The sequence below is a fragment of the Nicotiana sylvestris genome, chromosome 8 (genome assembly GCF_000393655.2).
Source record: "Nicotiana sylvestris chromosome 8, ASM39365v2, whole genome shotgun sequence".
Lineage (NCBI taxonomy): Eukaryota > Viridiplantae > Streptophyta > Magnoliopsida > Solanales > Solanaceae > Nicotiana > Nicotiana sylvestris.
The window spans coordinates 97516995-97528023 of NC_091064.1; the positions used below are offsets into that span (position 1 = coordinate 97516995).

An 11029-nucleotide genomic window follows, 5' to 3' on the forward strand; every position below is an offset into this window, starting at 1 on the left:
AAATTTTAAGGCTTCGGATCATTGAATTGAGTTTCAAAACATGAGATGACCTAGCGGGTCATCACATTCTCCACCTCTAAAACAATCGTTCGTCCTCGAACTGATATAGAAAAGTACCTGGACTGGTGAAAAGGTGGGAATATCTACTCCGCATGTCCGACTCGGAATCCTAGGTAGCTACCTCAACGGGCTGATCTCTCCATTGCACTCGAACTGAAGGATAACTATTCGATCTCAACTGACGAACCTGTTGGCTAGAATAGCCACCGGCTCCTCCTCGTAGGTCAAATTCTTGTCCAACGGGATAGTGTTGAAGTCTAAAATGTGGGATGGATCGTCGTGATACTTTCGGAGCATGGACACATGGGACACTAGATGAACTGCTGATAAACCAGGTGGCAACGCGAGCCTGTAGGCCACCTCTCTCACTCGCTCAAGATTATCAAAAGGCTCGATATATCTAGGGCTCAATTTGCCCTTCCTTCCGAACCTCATCACACCCTTTATGGGTGACACCCGGAGCAACACTCTCTCTCCGACATGAAATGCAACATCACGAACTCTATAGTAAACATAACTATTCTGCCTGTACTGAGCTGTGCGAAGTCGATTCTGAATAATCTTGACCTTATCCACGGCATCCTGTACTAAGTCTGTACCCAAAATCGAGCCTCCCCTGGCTCAAACCATCTGACTGGAGACCGGAAGCACCTACCATATAATGCCTCATAGGGAGTCATCTAAATGCTCGACTGATAGTTGTTGTTGTAGGCAAACTTTGCTAGCGGCAAGAACTGATCCCACAAACCTCTAAAGTCTATAACACAAGCGTGGAGCATATCCTCTAATATCTGAATAGTGCGCTCGGACCGCCAGTCCGTTTGAGGATGAAATGTTGTGCTCAGCTCAACCCACGTGCCCAACTCACGCTGCACAACCCTTTAGAAATGCGAGGTGAATTGCGTACCTCGATAAAAAATGATAGACACTGGCACTCGTGAAAATGAACGATCTCGCAGATATAAATCTCAGCCAACCGCTCTGAAGAATAAGTGATCACGCCCAACTATGCCTTCTAAAAGACAAAGCGGTCGTTGCAAATATAATCCGGTTTAAGTCTGGAGTCGAATCCTCAGGGAACTAACCTATCTATTACAATTCTTGGCAATGCTATTGTCAACTCAAACAATTTCCAGATGCAAGATTTTTATCAATAAAGATTGGGTTTTTGTTTAACTACTTCCAATGATATTAAAAATAATATGTTAAATCAAATATAATTCAATGGTAAAAAGGTCTAGGGTATTGATTTCCCCAATTGCTAGTTTAAGTCTTAACTCTTTTGCTATAATCTCGTCGTAATACTTTATGAGGATTATGAGCTATGGGTTATCGTAATTATATCTCGATCAACTACGATAATTTACTAGAGCATTCTCTCGAACTACTCTAACTGACAATATATGTAGCTCTGAATTATCCCACCAAAGTATCGTTATCTCTAACCCCACTTTTAAGTTCAAGTAATGAATCTCTTCAATTACCCAAAAGTGGTGTTGTTCAACAACAGTCTAACCTAATATTCTTTCTCAAGCAACACAAGGCAATTAGACACGATTAATCAAGGGCCCATTCAATTAATCACCATACAAAACGTAGTTGAACAATCATATAATAAATCCAGCTTGATTATAATAAAGTTGAGTCAAAACTTCATCCAACAATTGGTTCCATCAACCCTAGATCAAATGTTTAGCTACTCATAACAAAGCAAGAGAAAACTACAAAAATTTTCATAATGTGTAATTGCAAGAAATAAAAGGAGATAGAAAAACTCTAATGTTTGGTTGATCTTCTCACACCTGTTCTTTCCTCCAAAGTAGTCTAAAAACAAGCTTAAAACTTTCTTGGGCAAGCTTCTTGAGTTTATAAGGGTTTTGAACAAGTTTTCCCCGAGTTACACTTTGGTCCCAAAAGTCTGGGCAATTGCACAGTTCACCCGCGGCCGCGGCGTGACCGAGGTGAGGGCCAAACATTCTGCCTCGTATTAGTTGCATGTCGCGGTCCCACCGCGGTCCACCGCAGTCGCGGTGGATTCAAATCCAGTCCCCTTTTTTGCTTATTTTCGCTCGGGTGCTTCTTGCTTGGATGTTTTCTTCATATTATTGACTCCAAAACACTCCATAGTTCTTCCTAACTTGGATTAGTCCCTGCGAAGCAAAAGAACACCAATTAGAGCATTTTGTTATCATTTAGTCTATAAAACAACAATAAAGCATGGTATAATTAGGGTGTAAATATCGTCTATGTAGCCTATTATCAACACCCCACACTTAAATCATTGCTAGTCCTCGAGCAATCTGCCACACTCTATCAAAGTTCCTTCCCTAAGCTTTCCCCTTAACGAATTACACCATGAACAATTCACCAAAGTTGCACCTAGTAGTGAACAACCTTTGCCTCAAAAGTCGAATCTCTCATGCCATGTAATATTTGCACTTACTCAAACTACTCTATACAGAAGTCAAGACTTACTTTTCCTTCGTGAATCACATGCCCTCACATCACACAAGAGAGTAGTTCCACAGTTAATATTAGTAAGAACAATTAGGAACTCAAATGGACAAAATTCGCTCACTCTCAAGAAGAACATTCACATGCCACAAAGATGCACCATAGTCTTGCCCGTAGTGTACTACTCTACTAATCAAGCCTATTCAGTCTAAGATCAATTAGGACTTCACTTGGTTGTAATGTAGGCTAAGGGATAGGTAGGATATATTTGGATATAGTGACTAACCTCCCTAAGCACTTTTAATACAATCACATTAACCTTCAAAATCATGCTTATGTCAACCAGACGTTCCACCATATTTTTATTTATAACATCCCATTCCTTTAGGTGCATTTGTATCAAGCTACCACTTATCAACTATTACATTTATTCATTTTTTTTACGTGGCGCTTCTTCTTTTACTCTTCCAAAACTGCACCTTTCCTCTATTTCATTGGTTCCACTCAAAAATCAAACCACCACCCTACACTTTAACCTTTACATATGTCAAGGTCATTCAAGTGCTTGTAGGAGGTAAAAGGGGTTCAAATAGATGGCTATTCAAACAATTGGGTAAGGTTCGCAACGTGGTTGCCACAGAAACAGGCTTATAGGATCAACGGGGTTCACTATGATGTATTACATTTAGGTGGGTTTACTTATATATCTGGTTTAACAAAGAAATGTCTATATCACTTCTAAGACTGAATGAAGCTACTATTTTGCTTTGCAAACACACGGAGCAAGTTCTAGGCATCAAATGTAAAGCATAGAATACAGTACAACTCACACACACATGGCACATGACTCACTCCAGATTGGTTAATCAAGAGACTCTCTTTTGGGTGTTCAAGTCAGTTACAAACATACAAACTTAAGGCATTTTAGCAAGAGTCAACCACTAAGACTAGGCGCTACACTCTAGTGTCGACTGTGTTCAGGTGTATTAACGCCGAGGGTTTTTCTTTCTATTTCAGCTCGTAACCCATCAATACTAACTAAAACTAAAAACAAAATAAACAAAAACTACCTACACCCGGTTCAAGCTAAACCCTTGGAAAAGAACCGTGGCCCAAAGAAAAACCAAGGGGGAGTTACTACACTAACTAAAAATAAAATAAAAAAATCTTTTTGGTATTTTTTCTAGACTAACTTCCCTCAAGAAACTATCACAAATATCCGTCATCAGGAAGAGTCCTTATATTCCTTTTTTTAGTTAGTTCGACTAATGTCCCTCAAGAGACTTGTCGAAAGGTGTCCGTCTTCGGGCCAAGTCGAAGTTAACTACATGACTTTACCATACCAATCAATCAAAAAGAAAGCAATATCATACAAAGTTACACAGTCTATTTACCACAACAATCATCCCCCACCCCATACTTAAAAGTTTGGCATGTCCCCATGTCAACAAATATAAAGTAGAGTAAGGTAAGGGGACTTCCCACAAAATCAATCCTGATCAGAGACGGTGCCAAGGTCGAGGTGACATGCTCGTCCTAGTGCTCGAAGCTATCCCATAATCTTTTTCTCCGACTTGGCCTGTTGAGTGGCCAGAGTGTCAACTCTGGTGCCCAGGTCATCGACAGAAGTACGGAGACCAGCCATTTCTTGTTCTGGAGCTGTCATGCGGGTACTTCAACGTGGCTGTAATGGGTCATAAGACTGTAGATAGTCGTTGCCCCTGGACCATTGACATCAGTCGTGTTGCTGGAGGATAGCAAGCAGCTATTGATAATGGTGAGCCAGCACTTTGCCTCCCAATTAAGAGACTGTGAGTTTAATGTTATCAAACATTTTATCCATATAAACTCCATGTCAGGTACACATATGACATCAAGAATTGGTGTCCAATTGACCCTCGGGCAGTGATAAGCAATATAAGCATCCATCTCCCCCATGAATACTGGTAGTCGGTACACTCGGCGGATGGCCTCGAGGGACACATTTACCCAGGTATTGCGTACTATGACAACCCCATCCTCATGTTCCGGGAAGTTAGCATAGAATTCTCTTACCATCTGCACATTTGCCTCCTCCAGTTCCTCAAAGAAGATGTCCAACTGACGCCTCCTCAACTCAGTAAAGATATTCGGGCCTTCCACTTGCAAAGCTGCTCGGTCAATATGCACCTCTGCTAACAATTTCTTAGACGCCTTTGCATTGTACCTGTCCTCCACCGGTTTGGAGACAAACCTAGTGCTGTCAAACTATGGCGCACTAGCTTGACCTCTAGCTCTCGAGGAACTACCCGGTCCACTAGCGGAGGACCCTATGTTGCGTCTCTTCCTAGAGGGATGCATTTTGCCTGTCAAACAGAGAATCGCCTATCAGTGAGAGTGTAAGTTGTGTGAACTATGGGTGGTTACTCAGACTTTACCACAACCATGGTCACATTAGCCCTGATAACTCCATTAGGGCAATTCCACAAACACCTTATGGGCAAGACACTTTCCTAACACATATAGCCCATATGGATATATCAATGTTTCCCCTAAATCACAATTTTCACTTCACCATTCCACCCACAACACTAGTCTTACACACACAAACACACACATCTCTACAACATAGTGCACACACTTCACTACACATTAGGCACAAAACCTATTACAAAGCAAAAGGAAAATCAAAAGAAAAATACTACACAATTAAACATTAAACTACATAAAAACTAAAATAAAATACAAGAAAATAGAGGGAGAAGCATGCCATAACTGGGATGAGTAGAGAGGTAGAGGAATGGAGGTAGAATGAGAATGGTAGATGGGAGCGAATAGGAGAAAAGTGAAGAAGAAGAATAAGAAGAAGAGAGGAGGGAGATGAGAGATTAGGGTTAGAGAGAGAGAGAAATTGGGAAAGTGAGGGGTTTGGGCGGTGGTTATGAGATTATTAGGGCGGAGTTAAAAAAAATATAAAATAAAAGAAGAAGAAAAGAAAGAAAAAAAAAGAAAAAAAAAACTTACCTGGTGCGAACTCACCGTGGTTGACCGCGGTCCCACCGCGGTTGCGGTGAGTTAATAAAATTGAGGAAGAATATCATCGACTCACCGCGTTCCCACCGCGGTCGCGGTGGGTTGAGCGAATTCGAGGCAGAATCCTGTTCTCTCACCGCGATCTAGTCGCAGTCGAGGTGCGAGGAAATTTTTATTTTTTTATTTTTTTTATAAGGTTACATAAGAAAACAAAACAACACATTCGTGGGTTGCCTCCCACGCAGCGCCTGATTTAACGTCGCGGCATGACGCAGGCTCGGATCATCACTCCTCATTCGCGTACTGGGGCTCGTCCAACGTTATTGTCTCTCTATCCCCTTTCTCATCTGCCATTCCAAGGTAATGTTTCAACCTTTGCCCATTCATTGTGAACTTATTCGTCCCATCTTCTGATTCAATCTCAACAGCTCCACTTGAGAACATTTGCACCACTCTAAAGGGTCCTGACCATCGAGACTTTAACTTACCCTGAAACAATCTCAATCTTGAGTTGTATAACAACACTAGCTCTCCGGATTTGAATTTTTGGTCCACAATGTGCTTGTCATGCATTAGTTTCATCCGTTCTTTGTATAATCTAGCACTCTCGAATGCCTGGAACCTGAATTCCTCTAACTCATGTAACCTAGTGACTCTGTTAGTACTTGCTGTCTCCATGTCCAAGTTCAACTGTCGCAGTGCCCAAAGTGCTTTATGTTCGAGCTCTACCGGAAGATGGCATGCCTTTCCAAACACCAACTTGTATGGTGACATACCAATTGGAGTTTTGAAGGTTGTGCGGTACGCCCACAATGCATCATCCAGCTTCTTTGCCCAATCGGTCCTTGTTGCATTCACTATTTTTGTAAGGACACTTTTAATCTCCATGTTGGACACTTCAACTTGCCCGCTCGACTATGGGTGGTACGGGGTGGTCACTTTATGACGAACTCCATACTTTTCCAACAGTCGTGCGGATGCTCTATTGCAGAAATGGGTTCTGCCATCACTTAGTATAGCTCTCGGGGTGCCAAAACGTGTGAAATGTTCTTCTTTAGAAAACATGTTACCCCTTTAGCATCATTGGTTGGGAGAGACACTGCTTCAACCCACTTGGAGACGTAGTCAACTTCTACCAATATGTACTTGTTACCATACGAGATGACAAATGGCCCCACGAAGTCGATCCCCTACATGTCAAAAACCTCCACCTCTTGAGTTGTGGTCATTGGCATCTCATTTCGGCGAGATATGTTGCCTATCCTTTGGCATTCATCACAACTTTTGACCCAAGCATGGGCATCCTTGAACAGAGTTGGCCAATACAAGCCCGACTCCAACACCTTAGCTGCTGTCCGAATTCCTCCAAAGTGTCCACCATATGGTGAATCATGACAAGCCTGCAAAACAGAATGTTGATCGTTCTCGGGGATACACCACCGGATCATATTATCTACACATATTTTAAATAGTAGAGGTTCATCCCAATAATAAGACCAACAATCACGAAAGAACTTTTTCTTTTGAATTGAGGAGAGTTCATAAGGTACAATACCACTTGCTAAATAATTAGCAATATCAGCATACCACGGTGCCTCCTCCATTGTCATTGCTAGTAACTGTTCATATGGGAATGTCTCTGTTATATCCTCAACCTCTACCTTCTTTTCAGCTCCTTCCAACCTTGAGAGGTGGTCAGCTACTTGGTTCTCTGTCCCGTTTCTGTCACGTATCTCTAGATCGAATTCTTGTAATAAAAGAACCCAGCGAATCAAGCGTGGCTTTGACTCCTTCTTTTCTATCAGGTACCTAATTGTTGCATGGTCAGTGTAAACAATAACTTTTGAGCCAATCAAGTATGACCTGAATTTGTCGAATGCAAAAACGACAACCAACATCTCCTTTTCCGTCATGGTATAATTGAGTTGTGCACCACTTAGCGTTCTGCTTGCATAGTAAATTTGGTGCATCAGTTTATCATTTTGCTACCCCAAGACTGATCCTATAGCGTAGTTACTTGTGTCGCACATGAGCTCAAACGGTTGCTCCCAGTTGGGTGCAACAATGATGGGTGCAGTCACCAATCTCTTCTTCAGCTCCTCAAATGCCAACCTGCAATCATTAGAAAACACAAAGGCCTGATCCTTTTCAAGGAGTTTGTATAAAGGGTTAGCAATCTTGGAGAAATCTTTTATGAATCGCTTGTAGAACCCGGCGTGCCCAAGGAAACTTCTCACTACCTTGACTGAATTAGGTAGTGGCAACTTCTCAATCACGTCAACCTTAGCATGGTCAACCTCGATTCCCTTACTGGACACTCGATGCCCCAAGACTATCCCTTCTTGTACCATAAAATGGCACTTTTCCCAGTTCAGCACTAAATTTGTCTCCATATATCTTCTAAGCACTCTTCTTAAGTTGTGAAGATAGTCCTCGAATGAATCCCCCACCACGGAGAAATAAGCCATAAATACCTCTATAATGTCCTCCACCATGTCCGTGAAAATGGATAACATGCACCGTTGAAATGTCACTGGTGCATTGCAAAGCCCAAAAGGCATTCTCCGCATGTGAATGATGTTTTCTCTCTGTCTTTGAGGGCTATTGAGATCTGATTGTACCCCGAATATCCATCCAAGAAACAAAAGTGAGATCACCCAGCCAACCTGTCCAGTATTTGGTCAATGAATGGTAAGGGAAAATGGTCCTTCCGAGTGGCTGTATTTAATTTCTGGTAATCCATGCAAATCCGCCATCCGGTGACTGTACGCGTCGAGATCAACTCGTTAATCTCATTTTGTACGATCATCATTCCTCCCTTTTTCAGCATACACTGAACAGAGCTGACCCAATTACTGTCAGAGATGGGGAAGATGATACCCGCATCTAATCATTTGATCACTTCCCTCTTCACCACCTCTTTCATATTTGGGTTCAGCCTTCTTTGATGTTCTTTGGAAGGTTTGTGCCCTTCTTCTAGGAGAATCTTGTGCATACAAAAAGCTGGGCTGATACCCTTTATGTCCACCATGGTCCAACCAATAGCAGTCTTACATCCCTGTAGCACCTGTAGGAGTTGCTTTACCTGCACATCTAGCAAACCGGATGATATAATAATAGGCAAAGTAGAATCAGGCCCTAAGAAAACGTACCTGAGGTGAGCTAGGAGCAGTTTCAGATCCAGTTTGGGTGGTTCCTCTACTGATAGTTTTGTCGGTGTTGTAGCCCTCTTTTCTAACTCAAGGGACTCGAACTGAGGTTCCCTCTTCCAGAATCCTTGGCCTTCGTGTGTCATGACCCACTCAGCCAACCCTTCACTATCCATCTCCTCTAAATTTGTCAGGCAAGCCTCCAATGGATCTTTAACAGTCAGGGTCACATCATCTTCGTGCAGGATCACATCCACTGCCTCCACTAGGGAGCAATTAGCATATTCACTGGGTCTCCTCATGGATTGTTGAACGTTCAATATGACTTCTTCATCGTTCAACCTCATTTTTAATTCCCCAGTTTCACAATCGATCAGTGCTCTCCCAGTGGCTAAGAATGGCCTCCCTAAAATAATAGGTATCTCTTCATCTACCTGGCAATCTAGAATAACAAAGTCTGCAGGGAACATAAACATTCCCACTTTTACCAACACATTATCAAGAATCCTTGTCGGCCTTTTAACCGTGCAGTCAGCCAGTTGCAAAAGCATCAAAGTCGGTCTAGCTCTGCCAATGCCCAGTTTGGTATATATGGCCAGCGACATCAAGTTTATGTTGTCTCCTAAGTCACATAATGCCTTTGCAAAGGCATAACTCCAATAGTGCATGGAATAGTAAAGCTACCTGGGTCAGACATCTTTTGAGCCATGGGTCTTGTCACTACTGCACTGCATATCTGTGTTAGAGTTACTATGGATAGGTCATGAAAATCAAACTTTTGTGACATTAGGTCTTTCATCATCTTTGCATAGCCTGGCATCTCCCTCAAAGCATCCATCAGAGGAATATTCAATTGAATTTGATGCAGCATCTTCGTGAATTTTCTATATTGATCTTCCTTCTTTTGTTTTACCAGTCTCTGAGGGAATGATGCAGGTATCACCCTTTGTGCACTGTTTGCTGGCTTCTCTCCATTGGGGTTCTGTGGTTCAAGAGGTACCACCTGTTCTGCAGCTTGTTCACTCTCTTTAGCTTTACCCTTATCATCCTGAACCTGTTCAACCAACACTTCAGTAAGTTCTGCTGATTTATCTACCTCCAATGGAACTGGAGTGGATGGTGTAGTCTCTTTTCTAGCTTGTGCAACTTCCTACTCCCTGTCTAAATCTCTCCCATTTTGGAGACTTACTGCCATCAGCTGATTCGGATTTTGCTCTTTGGGGTTAATGTTCGTGTCTGCTGGCAATGTTCCTTGGGGGTGGTTGTTTAAGGCCATAGATAGCTGCCCCAACTGAGTTTCAATGTTCTTTATCGCTGAGTCATGCACTGCCAACTTTTCATGCATCTTACCATTTGTTCCAATGAGTTGTTGAAGCATACCCCTGATCTCTACCATATTGTTATCTTGTTGCTGAAGAGGTGGCTGATATGTCAACTGTTGCTGGTTCTGTTGTGGATAGCCCTGTTGTCTCTGATATGTCACCATTTAGCCTTGAGGTTGTATACCTCCAGGCTATGGCATGTTTGGTCTGTATTGCTGATTTGGTACCGGTCTCCACTGTTGTCCTCCTTGTCTCTGACCCCCACTGTTGTTAACATAATTCATATCCTCTCTTAACCCTTGGTTGTCACCTTCTCCACTCCATGAACACACATAAAACTGATTAACGCAGGGTGTACACAGTCTTTCATTTGTTGTGTCAACAATATGCACTTGCTTTGTACCCATCTCATCAATCTTCTTTGTCAATATACTCATCTGAGTCATGAGTGTGGCTATGTTCTCTGCATGCGAATTATTCGGGTCAAGAGGAACTGAATGCACTATTGGTGCCAGTGTTGTACCTCTCGTCATCCATCCCGAATTCTAGGACATCTTGTCAAGAAGGATTTTGCACTCGGTGAATGTCTTATTCAAAAATGCACCCCCAGCTAAAGCATACATATTGGCCTTTAGATTGTCGGCTAACCCCATGTAGAATCTCTAGCCGAGCATCTGGTCTGGAATCCCATGGTGGGGACACTTCACTAGCATCCCTTTGAATCTTTCCCAAGTTTCCTGCAAGGTCTCAGTAGGATGCTGCTTGTACTGTAATATCTCATCAATCTGTCTTGCAGTCTCGTTGGGCGGGTAAAACTTATTCAGGAACTGCTTGACTAATTCCTCCCAGGTGACAATGGAATTGATTGGGAGCGAATTCAGCCAAGTCTGAGCTTCCCCAGTCACAGAGAATGGGAACAGTAACAACTTGATAGCTTCTGGGGTCATATTTGGCTGCCTTTGGGTCACACAAATCGACAGAAAATTTTTCAAGTGTTGTTGAGGATCTTCAATGTGTGACCCGGAGAACAAT

General features: G+C 42.5%; 1 protein-coding gene across 1 annotated transcript; it reads right to left on the bottom strand.

The window, feature by feature from the left end:
- Window positions 1-9297: 9297 nt before the first annotated feature.
- Window positions 9298-10161, bottom strand: LOC138875426 (uncharacterized). The gene is made up of 2 exons (XM_070154254.1): window positions 9865-10161; window positions 9298-9729 (listed from the first exon to the last, which is right to left on the bottom strand). Exons 1-2 carry the CDS (start codon window positions 10159-10161, stop codon window positions 9298-9300), a joined length of 729 nt encoding a protein of 242 aa, XP_070010355.1.
- Window positions 10162-11029: the final 868 nt, after the last annotated feature.

Coding starts and splice junctions, on each gene's coding strand:
- LOC138875426 (XM_070154254.1), bottom strand. CDS start 10,161: ATGGTGACATATCAGAGACAACAGGGCTATCCACAACAGAACCAGCAA. Junction 9,730..9,864: donor ATCCGAATCAGCTGATGGCA/GTAAGTCTCCAA, acceptor TTGGTTGAACAG/GTTCAGGATGATAAGGGTAA.